This window comes from Chiloscyllium plagiosum, chromosome 12 (genome assembly GCF_004010195.1).
Source record: "Chiloscyllium plagiosum isolate BGI_BamShark_2017 chromosome 12, ASM401019v2, whole genome shotgun sequence".
Taxonomy (NCBI): domain Eukaryota; kingdom Metazoa; phylum Chordata; class Chondrichthyes; order Orectolobiformes; family Hemiscylliidae; genus Chiloscyllium; species Chiloscyllium plagiosum.
In genome coordinates this window covers 73,155,913-73,177,261 of record NC_057721.1, presented here as the reverse complement: position 1 = coordinate 73,177,261, position 21,349 = coordinate 73,155,913, and the positions used below count along the sequence as shown (strand labels likewise).

The 21,349-nt window shown below is 41.6% G+C and overlaps 1 protein-coding gene across 1 annotated transcript in view; it reads right to left on the bottom strand.

Moving 5' to 3' along the window:
• Positions 1 to 1,557: 1,557 nt before the first annotated feature.
• Positions 1,558 to 21,349, bottom strand: part of cyyr1 (cysteine/tyrosine-rich 1) — a 38,976-nt gene continuing 19,184 nt past the window's right edge. Inside the window, exons 3-4 of the mRNA XM_043701396.1 lie at positions 16,266 to 16,423; positions 1,558 to 2,625 (exon numbers count right to left, since the gene is read on the bottom strand). Coding sequence (XP_043557331.1) covers positions 2,486 to 2,625; positions 16,266 to 16,423 — 298 coding nt within the window. The 3' untranslated portion in view covers positions 1,558 to 2,485. The remainder of the gene's footprint in view (positions 2,626 to 16,265; positions 16,424 to 21,349) is intronic.

Here is a 21,349-nt window from a genome sequence, read left to right as displayed (position 1 = left end):
TGACCAGGCTCATTAGCCAGTACAAGTTCCAGTTTGGAGCAGGAAAGTCAATGTATCAGGCATAAGTCCTTCATCGTGAATTTATTCCCAATGAAGAGCTTATGCCCAAAACATCAACTGTCCTGCTCCTCGGATGCTGCCTGATGTGCTGTGCTTTTCCAGCACCACACTTTTCAACTCAGTTCTCCGGGAATCTGCAGTCCTCACTTTCTCCAAGTTCCAGTATGGCCTCTCCTGGAGTTGGACTGTCCAAATACTCTAAAGAAACCCTCTTGGATGCACTTAACCAATTCTGCCCCATCTAAGCCTCTTGCTCTAAGGATCAATGTTGGAGACATTAAAGTCACCCACTATGACAACTCTACTGACCTATTTGTTCCTCAATATCTCAATGGCTCCATAGTATAATTGTATCAGGGTGATTGCACCCATCTTATTTGAGCTCGATCCATGTTGCCTCAGTGGATGAGCCTTCCAGTATGTCCTTTCTGAGTGCAGATATAACATTCTCCCTGATTAATAATGTAACTCCACACCTCTTCAACCTTCCTGTCTATTCTGTCTAAAACAATGAAACCGTGGAACATTGAGCAGCCAGTCCTGTCTGTTTCTCAACTGTAATGGCCACAATATCATATTCCCATGTAGCGATCTGGGCTCTCAGCACATATGATGTTTAGATTAGATTTAGATTACTTACAGTGTGGAAACAGGCCCTTCAGCCCAACAAGTCCACACCGACCCGCCAAAGCGTAATCCACCCGGACCCAATCCCCTACACCTAACACTACGGGCTACTTAGCATGGCCAATTCACCTAACCTGCACATTTTTGGATTGTGGGAGGAAACCGGAGCACCCGGAGGAAACCCACGCAGACACGGGGAGAATGTGCAAACTCCACACAGAGAGTCACCTGAGGCGGGAATTGAACCTGGGTCTCTGGCGCTGTGAGGCAGCGGTGCTAACCACTGTGCCGCCCACTAATGCCTTACCTTGGTGGGCAGCATAGTGGCACAGTGGTTAGCACTGCTGCCTCACAACGCCAGAATCTTAGCTTGCTCGCCTGCAGTACCGTATTCTGCCACGATGTCCGAGTATTCATGCTGTAAGTAAAGTATAACAGTGATGTGTATTCCTCCCGCATTTCTATTACTTATTGTGTGTTTTTACATTAATTTGCGAAGGTACATTGATGCTTTTACATAGATTTTTTTTAAGGGATGTTGATGTCTTGAAGCTTCATTTGGTCAAGGTTTACTGTGGTTATTTGTACCTCTTAATTGTCTGGAATATTGGATCAACCGGCACACTCCTGGTTCCATAAATGCTGGTTAATAAAATGTTTGTTGTATATAAAATTATAAATGGCATGCATAATGTAGTTAGTCAGAGTCCAAGGTGGAAATTTCAAATACTAAGGGCTTAGGTTTAAGGTGAGATGGGAAGATTTTAAATGAGATATGTGAGGCAAGTCTCTTACACTTAGGGCGTTAGGTGCCTGGAATGCATTACTGTGGTGGGGGGGGGGGGGAGTGAGGGGGTGGTAGAAGCAGATTCAAAAGCAACTTTTTGGTGTGAGCGAGACTGGGTTTTATCAATGTACAAGCTATTATGTTATCAAGACTAAGTATTTAAATGAAAAATATGAGAAGGCCAAGGATAGGTTATTGGGCATGCCAGAGGTATGTGAAAGGGAGCAGGAAGAGAAGCCATTCCAGTTGACAATCCTCATTATTCATGTTGTTCAGCAGGCGTATGTATGTTGTATGGAAGGCCCAACTGAGTTAATTATAGTTCTCTATGTACAGACTCCAAATTATCATGGCATACTATTCATATTCTTTTATATGCAGAATTTGTTACTATCCTGGTATAATAATAAACAAGCCTTACTTTCTATGTTTCTATATACATAGATCCACTTGTTATTTTGGGATCGTATTTATTTTTCCGTACACAGGCTTTGTTGTTGATTCGACATAATATCTTGCGTTTATTTTTTAACAGCTTTGCAAGAAGAGACAATAAAAACTGCAAGATAAAAGAAATGCATTTACTCAATGTCTTTTATAAATATCAGTATTTTTTATTACAGGCCAATTGCCTGTTCATCTTTACATTTGTAGAAATGATGCACTTCACCTTGTTTCACATCCTCGATTGTCATGCTCTCTCATGGTGGCTAGGATATTTTAGTTCACAGTCTGGATAGAAAAATCACTGGATTCATAACTTACTATGTCAACAGCATTAAAGCTAATAACTTATCAAAAAAAAATTCAATCTTTCTAGTCGATAACATTGCAGGAAAGAAAATTGCTTGAAGAGCTGAGGGGGAAACTATTGCCAAGTACAGAGTTGGAATAAATCAGAAGAACAATGATGCTTTTGCTGTCTTAGGCACTACCTGCTCTCATTTATTATTAGATCAATGGAATTTCAATCAGCTTCCAACGTTGTGTTTAGTGATGTTGAGTGAGAATTTATTTTCTTGAACATCCTGGATATGGTGGAGGTGGGGTGTACTGCAAGGAAGCCTGAGGTGTGGGTGTGTAAGGTGGTGGGAGATCTGCAGGATAATCCATCTCATAGTCATAACTGTAAGGCGGAGGAGGAGGAGGGACTGAAAAGAAAGATTGAGAACAAAATAAATGAACAGAGGTGACAGCCAACAGTATTTACAAATAATAACTGGAATATTAAAAAAAGTCTACTCTGAAACATTGTCTACAGCAAAACAAATGATGTAATAAATCATTCGACAGCATACACCTACACACAGCAATATATTTTACTAATGATACCCAGTAAAATTATAAAATTATCCACTCGAATTGAGTAACTGGGACATTTTTGTAACTCAGGAATGCAAGAAAAATACACTTTTGTTGTTGGTTATTTCACAGCTATCCAGCAAAATAAATTAATGGATTATAGAAAAGTTACTTAGATGCTAATCAAAAGCTTTGCTTATTTTTATGCTCACACTATCCCCTGAGGTTCTGCCACACAAATACTTTATTTAGTCAGTCATTTTCATATTTATTCATTCTAACTTATTAATGGGGCTGTTTTCCCTGGAGCATTGGAGGTTGAGGGGTGACCTTACAGAGGTTTATACAATCATGAGGGGCATAGATGGGGTAAATAGACAAGGTCTTTTCCCTAGGGTGGGAGAGGCCAGAATGAGAGGGCCTACATTTAGGGTGAGAGGGGAAAGAATTAAAAGGGACCTAAGGGGTAACTATTTCATGCAAAGAATGATGCATGTATGGAATGAGCTGCCGGATGAAATAGTGGAGGCTCGTATAATTATAACATTTAAAATGCATCTGCATCGGTATATGAACAGGAAGGGTTTACAGGGATATGGGCCAATGAATAGGAAGACTTTAGAGGGAAATAGGAATAGATTAATTTAGGATATCTGGTCAGCATGAACGAGTTGGACCAAATGGTCTGTTTCCGTGTTGTACATGTCTACAAAAGACGTTGTGGTTGTGTCGGTGTTGGATTGGGGTGGACAAAGTTAAAAACCACACATCACAGGTTGTAGTCCAATAGGTTTATTTGGAAGTACTAGCTTTCAGAGTGCTGCTCCTTTATCAGGTAGCTGGGGAGCAGGATCATAAGACACAGAATTTAAAGCAAAAGATCAAGTGTCATGCAACTGATACGATATATTGAACAAACCTAGATTGCTGTTAAGTCTTTTATCTTTTAGAATGGATTGCAGGTCCCAGTTGAAGCCTTCCTCAACCTTGGGTTCATGTCACAGTACAGGTGACCCCACTACACTATACACTCTCTCACCCACATACATACACACACAGTCTTACATACACACTCAAGCAGACCCTCAGTCATACACAAATTCTCTCTCAGACACAGACATACACCTCTCATACTCATACCCACGTACACACCCTCTCATTGGCTTATACTCCGTTACACTCATGCACACACTCTACCATGCACGCACACATGCAAACACACACTTTCACATACACACAGTTACGCACTGACTTGCACACACTCCCACTCCCACACATACTCTCTCCCTCTCTCTCTCTCCCTCACATTGCACACACATATACACACGCATGTAAGTATGGGGTGAGTTTGCATATGCAGAATTATATTTGCAGATACATTCTATTTTGTTCAAAAAGCACACAATCTACAGGCAGTCAATCCATGTGACATTTTATAAACTGCTACTTTGGAAATAGAACCAGTCTGACTTAAGATTGAGATACAGACAGACTTTAACCTCACACCTTTAGTGCATTATCTGAGATGAGATGCTACCTTTTATTATAAAACCTTATCTCGAGAATGTGACTCGAAAGAAGTTCTGGATTTACATGTCAATGAACTAAAACCTGCAACCCATTCTAAAAGATTAAAGACTTACTTAGAGTCACAGAGATATACAACATGGAAACAGACCATTCGGTCCAACTCATCCATGCTGACCAGATATCCTAAATTAATCTAATCCTATTAGCCAGGACTTGGCTCATATCCCTCTAAACCCTTCCTATTCATATACTCATCTAGACTTAACAGCAATCTAGGTTTGTTCAATATATTGATAAATTGCATAACATTGTGATCTTTTGCTCTAAGTTATGTGTCTTATGATCCTGCTCCACATCTACCTGATGAAGGAACAGCACTCCGAAAGCTAGTGCTTCAAAATAAATCTGTTGGACCATAACCCGGTGTTGTGTGATTTCTAAATAAGATGAGAGCCCATGATGTCAGGGGCAAGGTAGTGGCATGGATAAATGATTGGCTGACTGGCAGAAGGTGGACAGTAAGGATAAAGGGGTACTTTTCAGGATGGCAGCCGATGACTAGTGGAGTTCTGCAGTGTTCTGTGTTGGGATCACAACTATTCATGTTATATGTTAACAATCTAGATCAATTGATTGGTAAGAATATCAAGGGTTACAGGGAGAAGGCAGTTGAATGGGGTTAAACATATCAGCCATGATTGAATGGTGGAGTAGACTTTAGGATCTGAAATGCCAAATTCTACTCCTTTATCTAATGGTCTTACATGTGTCTGATGACTGATCCATGCAGACCAACAATACAGGAGGTCACTGGGATTAAAAACAGTCACAAGGAAGTCTGGAGAGTTTGGTGGCTGTGGGAATGGAGTTATGGAAGAGGGTTAGAAAAGTTAGAGTGAGGGCTCAAAAGGGTGGCATCATTCTAAGGCTGGGGGGTGGAGGGGTGCTTCTGATTGACACTAGAAATATCCCGTCTTCCTGCTTAACAGCAACTTGCACTGTCAAAACTGCCAGGCTGTTTGCCTTCTTCTATCTTCCTCTGCTGAAGTCTATCTGCTTCCTTTATGTAAGGTCAGGTTGCATTGGGGAAGATGTTAGCTTGCTTTCAAATATATAAGTGGTGGGGCAGGTGGGGTGAGGGAGTGGTGTGGGACGTGGCAGCATGGGAGCAGTAAAATTCACACTAGAGGAGGGTAGACAAACTGTAGAAGGTGTTGGAAGCTAGGTTCATAGCTTAGAGTACACATTTTAATGTACTGTAAATTACAAACTTTTACACACATAGAAATGAATGTCATTATTCTGAAACACATTAGCTATATAACAAAGTAGTAATGAGAGCCTATTATGTTGTAGCTATTTTTGATAATGACACAAAAATAAGTAGGAAAACAAACTGCAAGTATAATGTTGGAAAATGTGAGGTTTTCCACTTTGGGAACACAAATAGAAAACAACATACTATTTAAAATAAGAGCTTGCAGAATGCTGTGGAAGAGAAGGGTCTGGGTATACTGGTATATCAACTACAAAATCCCTGAAATGCAGAAGTATTGTAAGTGGATTGGAGATATGCCATGAGGGCTCATAGAAGGTGGGACATGTGGATGCCAATGTCTGTGGATTTTGGGATTAGTGTGATTAGAGCTTATGAGCCTCTCCTCATATGTTGCTGTCTGGTTTGCAACCAGGAGGTCATTTGGAGCATGCAGAGAAAAAGAGAATAGCAGATGCCGGAGATATCAGAGTTGAAAAGTGTGGCACTGGAAAAGCACAGCAGGTCAGACAGCATCCAAGAAGCAGGAGAGTTGATGCTTTGAGTTTAAGCCCTTCATCAGGAATGTGGGTGGGGGGTGGTGGGGTAACAGGGGAAACTGAAGTTGACGTTGATGCCGTGTGGTTGGAGGGAGCCAAGGTGGAAAATGAGGCGTTCTTCTTCCAATCGTCAGGTGGCTTGGATTTGACGGTGGAGGAGGCCCAAGACTTGCATGTCCTTGGCATTGTGGGAGTGGGAATTGAAGTGCTTGGCCACCGGGCAGTGAGGTTGGTGGGTGGTGTGTGTCCTAGAGATGTTCACTGAAAGGTTCCACAAATTGGCATCCTATCTCCCCAATGTCGAGAAGACCACATCAAGATGTGGTGTTTGGATGTGCAGAAAAATCTCTGGCGGACGTGGAAGGAACCTTTGGGACCTTGTAGGCGCAGGTTTTACATCTCTTGCAGTGGCAAGGGAAGGTGCTGGGAGTAGAAGGTGGGTTGAGGGTGGTCCTAATGAGACAGTTGCGGAGTGCATGGTCTCTGCGGAATGCAGATTGGGCAGGGAGGGAAATATATCTCTGCTGGTGGGGTCTGGTTGTACGTGGCGGAAATGGCAGATGATAATGCACTGTATCCAGAGATTAGTTAGGTGGAAGGTGAGGACCAGGGGTTTTTATCCTTGTAGTTGGAAGGGTGGGATTCAAGGGCAGAGATACGGGAAATGGAGGAAAAGTGCTGGAGGGAATTGTTGATCACGTGAGAGGGGAAGTTGCAGTCCTTGAAATAGGAGGCCACCTAGGATGTCCTGGAGTGGAAGCAGATACAGCAGAGGCAGAGGAATTGGGAGTAAGAGATAGCGTTGTTACAGGAGTGGGGGTAGGAGGAGGTGTAGTCCAGGTAGCTATGGGAGTTGGTGGGTATTAAGTAGATGTCTGTGATCAGTCAGTCGCCGGAGAGGTCTAGGAAGGGTTTGAAGGTGTCCACGATGGTTCAGGTGAATTTGAGGTCAACGTGGAAGGTGTTCGTGAAGTTGATGAACTGTTCAACCTCCTTGTGGGAGTACGAGGTGGCGCCGGGACAGTCACCAGTGTAGCGGAGCAAAAAGTGGGGTATGATGATAGTGTAACTTCAGAAGATGGACTGTTACATATATCCTATGAAAAGGCAGGCAGTGCTAGGGTCCAAATGGGTGCCATGGTAAGCATCTAATCACATTGCTCATGAAATGCATAAAATATGAATTGAAATGAACTTGATGTCGATATGAACCTTGCTGGATATGACATCCAGTTTTGCCACACATCTTGCCATAGACCACATCATTCACTCTGCCCCCTTTTTTTGTCATAAATTTGCATTCTGTTGCAAAAAAATCTGCAGCTCATATTAATCTGAATCAATGACTAACTAGTAACCAATCATACAAATTAAACATATAATCTATCATACCAGTTTTCATTATGGACCTCAGCTGTCCAAAGATTTCATCAGCTGGGGTCATAACCACGAAAGTTCACAGGACCTTCCCAAAAAGGTGTGGTCAAGGCTCAAAATTGGACATTATGAATTGAACCACAGCTGGACAAATCAACCTTGACAGAAAATTGGTCAAACTAAATTAGATAGCAGCCAGAGAACTAGCTATAGAGAACTGTGTAAATGAAGATCAAAGATTGAAGGGGAACCAGTTTACAACCAGCCCAAGGATTGTGTATTGACTGCCTGAATTTGTGCACTTTACACCTCCCAGAATGGCAACAGTGAAGGGTGTTGGTGTGACCCTATTGGATGATTTAAACCCAACTCATGATCTCATTGGCCAAAGGTCACAGAACCTTATAGAAGGTCCAGTGTGAGGAAGGATAAAAGCAACACACCTGAAAGCCAGCCCCTTGGTGAAGGTGCAGTGAAGAATTCCAGCAACCCTAGAAGACCAGGAGAAGATCTGCCTTGATTTGTAAGATCCACATTTGTAGAAGAAAGCCATCCCTATGTGGGAAAGGATGGAGATTCTAATGGCCATGCTCAAACATGTGGATTATATTGGATTCAGGTTAGTATACTTTCTTAGACAGCTAGAACTAGACAGAAAGTAAATATTGTGGGAATTTTTGGAAATGCGCACATATGTTTTAGCAAGGAATATTTTGTTAATAAAATCAAGTCGAATGGTAAACCAAATTCTGTATCCCTTTGTCAGCCTCACTGACAAGAGCAAAGTGGAGAAATTGTTTTTAATACATAAACTGGTTGAAGTGCCCATAAACAACAAACGTGATTTTGATCTGCTTGTCCCTGGCACAGCTTCTCTTAACAATTGTATGATAGCTGAGATGATTGATTTTTAATGTCAAGCCATCCTGAATGATGCATCCTCCATCTTGATGAGACTGAAAGGAGTTGGGGTGTCTCGGGGGTACCATTGTCTCCATGCATTTGTGTTTCCACGGAGTGGAACATAACAAGAGGGCACTAGCAAGCAAGAAGTTGGTTTGAAGTGTGTCTATTTCAAGGCCAGGAGTATCTGGAATAAGGTGGGTGAACTTGCAGCATGGGTTGGTATCTGGGATTTTGATGTTGTGGCCATTTCAGAGACATGGGTAGAACAGGGACAGGGATGTTTGTTGCAGGTTCTGGGATTTAGATGTTTCAGTAAGAACAGGGAAGATGATAAAAGATGTGGGGGTGTAACATTGTTAGTCAAGGATAGTATTATGGCTGCAGAAAGGATGTTTGAGGACTCATCAACTGAGGTAGTATGGGCTGAGGTTAGAAACAGGAAAGGAGAGGTCACCTTGTTGGGGGTTTTCTATAGGCCTCTGAATAGTTCCAGATATTTAGAGGAAAGGATATCAAAGATAATTCTCGATGGGAGCGAGAGTGACAGGTTAGTTGTTATGGGCGTCTTCAACTTCCCAAATATTGACTGGAAATATTATAGTTCAAGTACTTTAGATGGGTCAGTTTTTGTCCATTGTGTGCGGGAGGGTTTTCTGACACAGTATGTAGACAGGCCAACAAGGGGCGAGGCCACGTTATATTTGGTACTGGGTAATGAACCCGGCCAGATGTCAAGATTTGGAGGTAGGTGAGCACTTTGGTGATAGTGACCACAATTCAGTTATGTTTCCTTTAGTGATGGAAAGGGATAGGTATAACTGGAGGGCAAGAGCTACAGCTGGGGGGAAGGCAATTACAATGCAATTAGACAAGGTTTAGGATGCATAGAATGGGGAAGGAAACTGCAAGGGATGGGCACAATAGAAATGTGGAGCTTATTCAGGGAACAGCTACTGTGTGTCCTTTAATCAGTATGCACCTGTCAGACAGGGAGGAAGTTGTTGAGCGCAGGAGCCATAGTTTACTAAGGAAGTTGAAGAAGAAGGCTTTTGTTAGGATGAGATGTAGAGGCTCAGTTAGAGCGATTGAGAGTTACAAGGTAGCCAGGTAAAACCTAGAGAGAGAGCTAAGACGTGCAAGGAGGGGACAAGAGAAGGCGGATAGGATCAGGGAAAACCCTAAAGCTTTCTTTAGGTATATAAGGGATAAAACAATGGCTAGAGTACAATTAGGGCCAATCGAGGACAGTAGTGGGAAGCTGTGTGTGGAGTCCGAGGAGATAGGAGAAGCGATAAGTGAAGATTTTTCATTCGTATTCACATTGGAAAAAGACAACATTGTTTAATAGAATACTGAGAAACACGTTACGAGACTGAACTGCATTGAGGTTCAAACGAGGAGGTGTTAGAAATTCTGGAAAGTGTGAAAATAGTTAAATCCTCTGGGCCTGATGGGATTTATCATAGGATTCTCTATGAAGTCAGGAAGGAGAATGCCTAGCCTTTGGCTTTGATCTTTATGTTATTGTCTACAGGAATAGTACCAGAAGACTGGAGGATAACAAATGTTTTACCCTTGTTCAAGAAGGGTAGTAGAAACAACCCTGGAAATTATAGATCAGTGAACCTTACTTTGGTTGTGGGTAAAGTGTTGGAAAAGTTTATAAGAGATAGGATTTATAATCATCTCGATAGGAATAAGTTGATTTAGGGGTAGTCAGCACGGTTTTGTGAAAGGTAGGTCGTGCCTCGCAAACCTTATTGAGCTCTTTGCAAAGATGACCAAACAGGTGAATGAGGGTAAAGTTGTTGATGTGTTGTATATGGATTTCAGTACGGTGTTTTATAAAGTTCCCCATGGTAGGTTACTGCCCAAAATACTGAGGCATGGGATTGAGGGCAATTTGGCAGTTTGGATCAGAAATTGGCTAGCTGAAAGAAGATAGAGGGTGGTGGTTGATGGGAAATGTTCATCTTGGAGTTCATTAACTAGTGGTGTACTGCAAGGATCTGTTTTGGGTCCACTGCTGTTTGTCATTTTTATAAAAGATAAGTGTGTAGAAGGATAAGTTAGTAAATTTGCGGATGATACAAAAGGTACAGTTGTGGATAGTGCTGAAGGATGCTGTGGGTTAAAGAGGGGCATGGACAAGATGCAGAGCTGGGCTGAGAGGTGGCAAATGGAGTTTAATGCAGAAAAGTGTGCGGTGATTCACTTTGGAAGGAGTAACAGGGATTCAGAATACTGGGCGAATGGTAAGATTCTTGATAGTTCAGATGAGCGGAGAGATCTCTGTGTCTATGTACATAAGTTGCCACCCAGGTTGATAGTGCTGTTAAGAAGGCATATGGTGTGTTAGCTTTTATTAGTAGAGGAATTAGTAGAAGCACGAGGTCATGCTGCAGCTACAAAACTCTGGTGTGGCCACACTTGGAGTATTGTATGCAGTTCTGGTCACCACATTATAGGAAGGATGTGGAAGCTTTGAAAAGGCTTCAGAGGAGATTTACTAGGATGTTGCCTGGTATGGAGAGAAAGTTTTACAAGGAAAGGTTGTGGGACTTGAGGCAGGTTGTGTTAGAGAGAAGAAGGTTGCGAGGGGACTTATCCATGCAAAGTCAGGGATTCTATGTGTCCAGGGTAACGACCTAATTTTCTCCAGTTTCTCCAGCCTCTGCACAGACCTCCAAGATCTGTGTCTGGCAAGAGCGGAGAAAACAAAGTCAATCAGCATGAGCAGATTCTCAGTATGGTACAGCTTACAGGGAACATTGGTGACTGTTACATGTGCAGAAATTGTCTCCAGTTGCAGCTGCTGGAAATCTATACTTTTGATCTGGAGCAGCAGTTTGAGTCATTATGGCAAATCTGCAAGATTGAGATTTTTGTGGATAATACATACAGTCAGGTGCTCACAGTGCAGGTAAAGTATGTACAGGCATAAAATGAATGGGGTGACCACCAGACAGAGTAAAAGCACTAGAAAGGTAGTGCAGAAGTCCCTGGGTCCACCTTCCAGTCTTACAGATTTTTCATTTTGGTAACTGCTGGGGGAGATTGTTTCTCAGTGGGATGCAGCAACAACCAAATCTGTTACCATGTGTGGTTCAGCTGCACTGCATGAGGGGGAGAAAAAGTCTAAGAGCAATAATGATACTGGATTCTATCATAACAGGAACTGCTAGTGGCGACAGATATCACACAAGGTCTGTTGCCTCCCTGGTGCTTGGCTTATGGTCAAAAATATTACCAGGGGTAAGTAACGGGGCTCAGGTCTCTGGCACGGAGCCTGTCCCCGTTACTCAGAAGGGAAGGGTGAAGAAGAGAAATAAAAAAAGAATGGGGAGCTGGAAAATAAAGGCACGACCTCAAAGGTACCATATATATACTTGTGCATAGGTTGATCACATGCATAAACTGGCCCCTCAGTTTTTGCCAAAAAATCTTGTATTTTCCAGAGATCTTGTACATAAGTCGACCCTACCATACCGCATTAGATGACATGCATTCATTCATATTGGTAACTCTATTCATCGCTCTTTGTTCACTTTATCGCATCTCCATTCATTCATAACTGTACTTATGGCACTTGGTTTACTACAGTACGTTTTGATTCATTCATTCATTCATTCATTCATTCAGACCAGTATGAAGTCTATCGGTACTTTTCACAGTTTGTTCTCTATACATCCAAAAGTTAATATTGTTAAAAAGTTAACCATTTTAATTGTGCCATTATATCTGAATAAAAGTGAGATATATTAGCGACATAGCAGTATATCTTTAATTCTTTGACAAATGTGTTAATGTTGCTGAGGTCCATGACACATGAGAGTAAATGGGAGGGAAAGGGAAGAATTTGATGGGAAAGTTCAAGATACTTACACATCCAGAATTTAATAAATATTTCATTTTAAGTGTGCCATTATACCAGGCCATGATGATTTTGAACAGTGTGATTTTGCAGGATTTCAATGAATCTTTGACATGTTAAATTTTCGTACCGGTCTCTTGCTTTTATCTGGTAATTATCTTTACCATAATTCATTGTGTTTTTCTTCTTTGCCCGTGACTTTTTTTTTTCAAAAGATTAGATTAGATTCCCTACAGTATGGAAACAGGCCCTTCGGCCCAACAGGTCCACACCGACCCTCCGAAGAGTAACCACCCAGACCCATACCCCTGACTAACACTTTGGGCAATTTAGCATGGCCAATTCACCTGACCTGCACATCTTTGGATTGTGGGAGGAAACCGGAGCACCTGGAGGAAACCCATACAGATATGGGGAGAATGTGCAAACATGTGCAATCAAATTGACTTTTGCTAATAATTCTGTATTTTGAACTGCAGCATGAATTTCAGCCCCTCAAAACTTGTGCCCACGTATAAGTCGACCTCCTAATTTCAGCTTTTAAAAAACCATTTTCAAAATTTGACCTGTACACAATCTCGGGATTACTCCCAGTGTAAAGTATTAGCAAGTTTTGGAACAATAGAACTGACAAGATTAGTGGCTAGAGAGATGTTGTAGAAAGAAGGATTTAGATTTCTGAGGTGTTGGGTCTGATTCTGGGGAAAATGGAACCTGTACAAGTTGGATGGATTTATCCAAGCAGGACTTGGCCTAATATCCCCCAGGGTCATTTGCTGGTATTAAGGTTTAAAGTAAAATGGAAGGGAAAGGGAACCTGAGTTGGAAGACACAGGAAAGAGAAACAAAATTAGAATTGAAAGCTCAAAGTAGAAACAGGAACATCAAGGTTAACAGCAAATAGGGCCATTGTACAAAAAAGTGAATAAAAATGCTAAAAAGGCATAAAGACTATAAGATGTAGGAGCAGAATTAGACCATTCATATCATAGACTCTGCTCTGACATTCGATCATGGCTGAAATGTTTCTCAACCCCATTCTTTTGTATTCTCCTGAAACCTTTGATCCTCTTACTAACCAAGAACCTATATATCCCTGTCTTAAATATACTCAATTATTTTGGCCTCTACAGCCTTCTGTGACAGTAAGTCCCACAGATCAACTGTTCTCTGGCTGAAGAAATTCCTTCAGTTTTTCTCAGTTCTTCACTCTGAGTCTGTGTACTTGGGTCCTAGTTTCTCGACTAGTGGAAACTTCTTCTCCACTTCCACTTTATCCAGGCCTCTCAGTATCCTGAATGTTTCAGTCACATCACCCTCATCCTTCTAAACTTCAAATACAGACCCAGAGTCCTCAATTGCCTCTCATAAGACAAGTCCTTCATACCCAGGATCATTTTTGTAAACCTCCTCTGAACCCTCACCAGTGCGAGCACATCTTGTCTGAGATACAAAGCCCAAAACTACTTGCAGCATTCCAAATGTGGTCTGCCCAGAGCCTTATAGCCCCCAGCAGTAAATCTCTTTTCTTGTATTCTAGCTGTCTTGAAATGAATGTCAACATTGTAGTTGCCTTTCTAACTGCCAATTGAATCTGCATGATAACTTATCTTGTGAACTAAGACTCCCAGGTCTCTTTGTGCTTCAGATTTCTGAAACCTTTCCACATTTAGAAAAAGTCTACACTGTATTCTTCCTACCAAAATGTACCTCACATTTTCAAACACTGTATTCTATGTGCCACTTCTGTGTCCACTCTCCTAGCCTGTCCAAGTTCCTCTGCAGCTCGCTGCTTTTTCAACACTGCCTGTCTCTCTACCTATCTTTGTTGCTCAATTTGCAAACAACACAATGCCTCCAGTTCCTTCATCCAGATAGTCATTATATATTATAATGTGAATGCTTGTTGTCCCAACACACACTCCTTTGGAACTCCAGTATTCACCGGCTGCCATTCTTAAAAAGACCCCTTGGTCTCTACTCTCTGCTTTCTGCCAGTCAGCCAATCCTCTATCCATCCTAGTATCTTGCCCCTAACAACATGGGCTCTTGACTCATTTAATAGCCTCCTGTGCGGCACATTGTCACAGGCCTTCTGGAAATCCAAATAGGTCATGTCCACTGGCTTTTCTTTATCTAATGTGGTCATTACCTCTTCAAGAATTCTAATTAATTCCTCAGGCATGACCTCTTATTGATGAAACTGTGCTGACTCTGCCTTATTTTACCATGCACTTTCAAATACTCTGCATGTCCTTAACAATGAATTCTAAAAACTTACCAATGACTGAAGTCAGGCTAACCAATCTATAGTTTCCTCTTTTACCTCCGTCCCTTCTTACATTAACCATTTTCCAGTCCTCTGGGATCCTTCCTGACTCCAGTGATTCCTGAAAGATCACCTTCAAAATCTCTACAATCCCTGCTATCTCCTTCAGGACTCTGGGGTGTAGTTCATCCAGTATGGGTGATTTATCTACCTTCAGACCTTTCAGCTTCCCCAGCACCCTCTCCTTATTGATGGCCACTACACTCACCTCTGTCCCCTGACTCTCCTGAAGTTCTGGTATGCTGCTAGTGTCCTCCACTGTGAAAACTGATACAAAGTACTTATTCAGTTCCTCTGCCATCTTTGTTCCCCATCACTACTTTAGCCTCATTTTCCAGTGGTCCAATGTCCACTCTTGCTTCTCTCTTAAGAGAAAAAAAAATGTAAGAGAGAAGTAGATTCGTTTCTAGACAGTAAAGGTATTAAGAGGCATGAGGAGACAATGGGAGTACAGGATGGAGATATAGGATTAGCTATGAAAACATTGAATGGTGGAGGAGGCTCAGTGGGCCAAATGGCCCACTCTTGTTCTTCTTTTCTGTGGTTCTAACACATATTGAGACAGAGGCAATGTAGAAGAATGGATAAAGGCAGAATTAACATGAGAAATGACTAGATAGGAGAAGATTTGCACATTACAAGGCAGATTAGATGTATTTCCTTTCACAGACATTTTGGGATCAGCATATGAATAATTTGATATGTGACATTGGACAACTATTTTATGGTTGGGAGAAGAACAAGATTCTAAACCTTTTGATTTCTAAAGCATTCCACCACTGTGAGTTTCTTCTGTGTCTGTTGCAGACAAATTGATAAAGTGTTACAGTCCATGTAGAGAATAATAAGACTAAAAAAATCATGCTCCCCTCCTCCACCCCATCTTCAGCAAATATATAACCTTTCCCTAGCTACTAAAAAATCTGAAGCAGGGTACTGGCCCTGAAGTATTGACTCTGCTTTCTCTCCACACATGCTGCTAGACTTTTGGATTCAGTGACCCTTGCTCAGAACTGGGACCTTAGTCCATAGTTTCTGCCAGCTTCTAATGGTTCCAAGTTTCCTCAGGAAAGGGAACATAAAGTTCAGATTGTTTTACTGTAGGCAATGACAGCAGGCTGTGTCATAACAATGGAGGATGTAACAAAATATATATTATCATCATTTGGAACATGGATTTCAAAATAGAAGCTGATAGCTGTGAATCAGTTCTGTGAAGGTATTTCTTTTAAACACGATACACCGTCCTTCATTTTACCTTAAAGACAGTTCCAAATAATAGCAGTTCTATAAAAACAAAAGTTGCTGGGGAAACTCAGTAGGTCTGGCAGTACCTGTGAGAAGAAGGCAGGGTTAGCGTTTCGGGCCCAGTGACCTTCCTCATCAACCTCATTATTATAACAAAACGTTTATGTCATGGTTAGTCCTCTACGACTGTTGAGACATGTTTTTATCAGAATTCTACAAATCAAATTTGACAGAATTTGTTTTATTTTCATCTCGTAATTATTAAGTTCCACAAAAGTAAAAGCATAGAAGTTAAAATTAAAGTGAGTGGAGGTCCAATAAACCGAGGTGGATAAATGGAGAAATTGGCACATGTCTGGGTTCATTAAATGACTGTTAAATCAAAACTTTGCTGATTCTTTGTTTCTTACCAGTGAATCGACTGACGGTATTGATATGAGATGCCTGTATCACACCCACACGTGTGTTCCCACTGTTTTTGATACACATGCAGATACAAATAGCTATTCCAGCAACCACTCCCATGAGAAAGACAATCCCAAATACGACACCTGCTATTGCTGTGCCTCTGTAAAACAAAGAATTGTTACTGCGAGACGGGGATGCAATTGGAAATTAAATTTAAACTATTTTGGCTTGATGAGTTACATTGAGCTGTTTGACTGCTTTGCCTTGAGTCGAGGGAGGTTTCTCTCCATATTTTACCAAGCATCTCTCATTAATTACATACTCTCCCACAATGGCAATTTGTCCATCACGTTACATCAGGCTTTCAGTCCAAATGCATTAATGTTGAGGCAGTGTGGAAACAGAAGGAAAGAAAAGGAAGCAATCAAAATCCTGGGACACTGGGCTCAAAGATCTATGGATCAAAAATAAGCCTTTTCAGTCACAAAGAAGACAAAAGTCTAAAACTTGCAGCTCTAAGTAGACATCATCCTCGAACTGAGAGACAGCAAACAGATATATCACCATTGCAACTTGGACTTCTTGCGGTGAGAGAGAAAGAAAAGCAGCTAGTTGTCTCATTTAACTGGACAGCCAGTGTTAATCTGACTATAACCAGGGAGCGTGGGGTTTAATCCCCATTTCAGCTAGTGTGGATTTGGGACCTGCCTCCTTACCATACCAATGGTGAAGGTCATGGTCTTAACTTCAGGCAGGTAATTTCAGGAAAAGATATACCATATCAGAAAAATTACGTAAGTTGCCTTCCAGCACATTCATGCTGCTTTTCCCTAATCAACCTTTTTTTTAAAATTCATGATAGTAGTGGTCATGGGTTTGGAAGGTGCTGTCCTGATGAAATTTTGCATCTTGTAGGTGGTACAGATTGCTGCTACTGAGTGTCAGTGGTGGAGGGAGTGAATGTTTCTGGATGTGGTGTCGATCAAGCTTTTTCCTCGATAGTTTCAAGCTTCTGGAACATTGTGGAGGTGCAGGCAAATGGGAATGTTCTGTGATACTCCTTACTTGTGCCTTGTAGTTGGTGGATAGCTTTGCAGTGACAGGAGGTGAAATACCACAGAATTCTGAGCCTCTGAAATGCCAGTATAGCCACAACACTTGTATGGTCAATGGTAACACCTAGAATACTGAATGTCAAAGGGTGATGGTTAGATTCCCTCTTTTTGGAGATGGTCATTGGCACAAATATAACTTCCTAGTAGTTAGCAGATACTTAGATGTTGTCTTGCTGCATTCGGACATGGATTGCTTCAGCATCTATGGTGTTGTGAATGTTGCTCAACATTGTGCAATCTTCAGTGATCATCCCCACTTCTGACCCTATAACGGAGGCAAGGTCATTGATGAAGCAGCTAAAGATGGTTGGGCCAAGAACTCTCCCCTGACAGACTCCTGAAATGATGTCGCAGAGCTGAAATGACTGACCTCCAAAAACTACAACCATTTTCCTTTCTTTGAAATATGTTCAATCTTCAGCAGTTCGAGCTGAAGATTGCTTTAGCTTTATTGTGCACTGATGTGCTGTTTCCCCCATTACTGAGGATGGGGATGTCTCGAGTGAGTTGTTTAATCGTCCACTGCTGTTCATGACTAGATATGGCAGGACTGTGGATATTTGGTTTGGGAATAGCTTAGCTCTGTCACATGCTGTTTGGCACACAAATAGTTCTGTTGTTTCTTCACCAGCTTGAAACAACAGTTTTAGCTTTAGTTTGTGCTGCTTCTAATGTACCCTTCTGAAATCTGCTACATTGAGCCAGGGTGAGGTTTGGTGATCATAGTAGAGTTGATGATACGCCAGGCCATGGGATTGCAGATTGTATTAGAGTACAATTCTGCTGCTGATGGTCCCCAACTCCTCCTGCATGCTGAGCTTCAGTTGCTAGATCTGTTTGAAAACTATCCTATTTAGCATGGTGATAGTGCCACACAATGCGATAGAAGATATTCTTAATGTGAAGACTGGACTTCTGTTTCCACCAGATTCTGGATTAGTGGTGCTGGAAGAGCATAGCAGTTCAGGCAGCATCCGAGGAGCAGTAAAATCGATGTTTCGGGCAAAAGCCCTTCATCAGGAACCGTTTCCACCAGGGCTATGTCGTAGTTATTTTCACTGAGCTGTCATGAATAGATGCAACTGCAGCAGGTAACCTGATGTGTATGAGGTCAAGTGTTTTTTTCCCTCTTGTTGGTATCTTCCTGCCTGCCACAACCCCAATCTTTGAGGAGAAAGTGAGGTCTGCAGATGCTGGAGATCAGAGCTGAAAATGTGTTGCTGGAAAAGCGCAGCAGGTCAGGCAGCGTCCAGGGAACAGGAGAATCGACATTTCGGGCATAAGCCCTTCTTCACCCCAATCTGGCAGCTTTGTCCTCTAGGACTCAACCTGCTTATCATTAGTGATGCTTTCAAGCACTCTTGGTGATAGACATTGAATACTACCCTGGTAAATTCCATGCTTTTTTCACCCTCATGCTTCATACACAAAGTGTTCATCATGGAGTACTGATTCATCAGTTGAAGTATGGGGGTGGTGGGTAAGAGGAGGTAAAGATAATCAGCAGCAGGCTTTCTTGCTTTGGATGCCATGAGATTCACAAGATCAGAGCCAATGTAGAGGATTCTGAACGAAACTTCCAACTTTATACCTCTGTGCTGCCACCTCTGCTTTTGCCTCTGCGATGTACCCAGAGATGATGATATTGGCTGGGGCATTGTGTGTAATGTATGATTCTGTAAATATGACTATGTCAGGCTATTACTTTGCAGCTGACACAGTTTTTGTACTAGTCCCGAGATGTTAGTAAAGAGGACTTTACAGGCTTGACAAGGCTCTGTATGCTGTTGTCATTTCCGTTTAGTTTCATATTTAGTTAATGAAGTCAAGTAGTCCATTCAGTTTTGATTCTCATTTGTGACTTTCTAGTGTTGATACTTGCTGTGCCACTTCGGAGAGCAGTTAAGAGTCAGCCATTGTTATGGGGTCCAGATTCATATGGAGTGCAGATTAGGTAAGGATGGCAGTTTCCTTCCCTAAATAATATTAGTGTCATAATTGTGTAAGTGAATTAATTTTTTACCAGATTATTTCTAAAACTTTTCTCAGCTCATTAAATTCATTGATTTGTTGTGACCGGGTTTTTCTAAATACTATTTTGGAAACAGGATGAAATGTTTGCATAAAATAAAACAAAACTGTGGATATTGGAAATCTGAAACAAACAAAACCAAAAATAGCTAGAGAAACTCAGCAGGTCTGACAGCATCTGGCAAAATTTGAAATGTTTGCAATTTCTCCAGCCCGCTCTTCCGTCTGCATCAACCAGTGTCTGCCACTAGATGGAACCTGGTCAATTTAAACTCCTTCAGAACAGTGCAATTTTAACATGCTGCATTTAGATTAGATTACATTACATTACAGTATGGAAACAGGCCCTTCGGCCCAACAAGTCCACACCGACCCGCCGAAGCGCAACCCACCCATACCCCTACATTTACCCCTATACCTAACACTACGGGCAATTTAGCATGGCCAATTCACCTGACCTGCACATCTTTGGACTGTGGGAGGAAACCGGAGGACCCGGAGGAAACCCACGCAGACACGGGGAGAACGTGCAAACTCCACACAGTCAGTCGCCTGAGTCGGGAATTGAACCCGGGTCTCTGGCGCTGCGAGGCAGCAGTGCTAACCACTGTGCCACCGTGCCGCCCACAAACCGTGCCACCCATTTACAGTTCCTGTACTTACATTTATATTGAATTTATTTTAATTTTTAAATTTATCAGTGTTATTTTATTTATTAATGTAGGGATCTAGTATTGTACATCATTTCAACTTCATTTTTTAACTGTTTTGTGCTGATAAAAATCCTTAAATACCTTACTGTAATGTTACTTTTGTATTTAGTGATTTGATTTTGCAAGATATTTCAGCTAGGAATACACACAGATCAGTATTTAATCTCTATGCTATTACTTCTCTGCTAGAAATGTCCATAGAATCCTAGCTCTGGCTTTAACATTGATTCCTAAGGGAAAGCATGCTTCACTTAAGGTAATCTCACTTAAAGTCGCAATTTTTAGAAACGCAAATGTGACTTTAAATGGCGACTTAATTATGTTCTTTTTAAAGGCATCATTATTCTGTTATTGTTTTGCCTGTAATCGTTCAATCTAACTTATTCAGTACTGGGCCATCCTTAATCCACTGAAAATAGCCCTCCTCTAATAAAGTAATTTAACTTTAGCAAAGATCTGAAAAATATCCACATGAAATTAGTATCTTTGTTGCAACCGGTGTCCCTTACATCTCTAATCCATTCTATTCTATGCTTTTCATGCCATACCCTTGTAATCCTATCAGCTGCTTGTGCTCCAGTTGAATAAGCATCAGAGCAACTACCATTAATTAAAGATTACAGAAAAGTAAGCTTTTTTTTTAAGATGGCCTGTGAAAGACATGTAGACAAACAGAGCTTCAAGCTTTGCTCCTCACAATTTGAGTTTTCTCTAACATTCCTCAAAAGAACTTTAAATATTTTCTATCTGTGGAGTGGGCAAAGAGAAGAGAAAAACAGATAAGCAAATTTGTTAGGCTCATATACATATTTTACCATGGTGTTGTACTGAAATAATTAAGAGTCATAGAGTCATAGAGATGTACAGCATGGAAACAGACCATTCGGTCCAACCCGTCCATGCCGACCATATATCCCAACCCAATCTAGTCCCACCTGCCAGCACCCGGCCCATATCCCTCCGAACCCTTCCTATTCATATACCCATCCAAATGCCTCTTAAATGTTGCAATTGTACCTGCCTCCACCACTTCCTCTGGCAACTCATTCCATACACGTACCACCCTCTGCATGAAAACGTTGCCCCTTAGGTCTCTTTCATATCTTTCCCCTCTCATCCTAAACATATGCCCTCTCGTTCTGGACTCCCCCACCCCAGGGAAAAGACTTTGTCTATTTATTCTATCCATGCCCCTCATAATTTTGTAAACCTCTATAAGGTCACCCC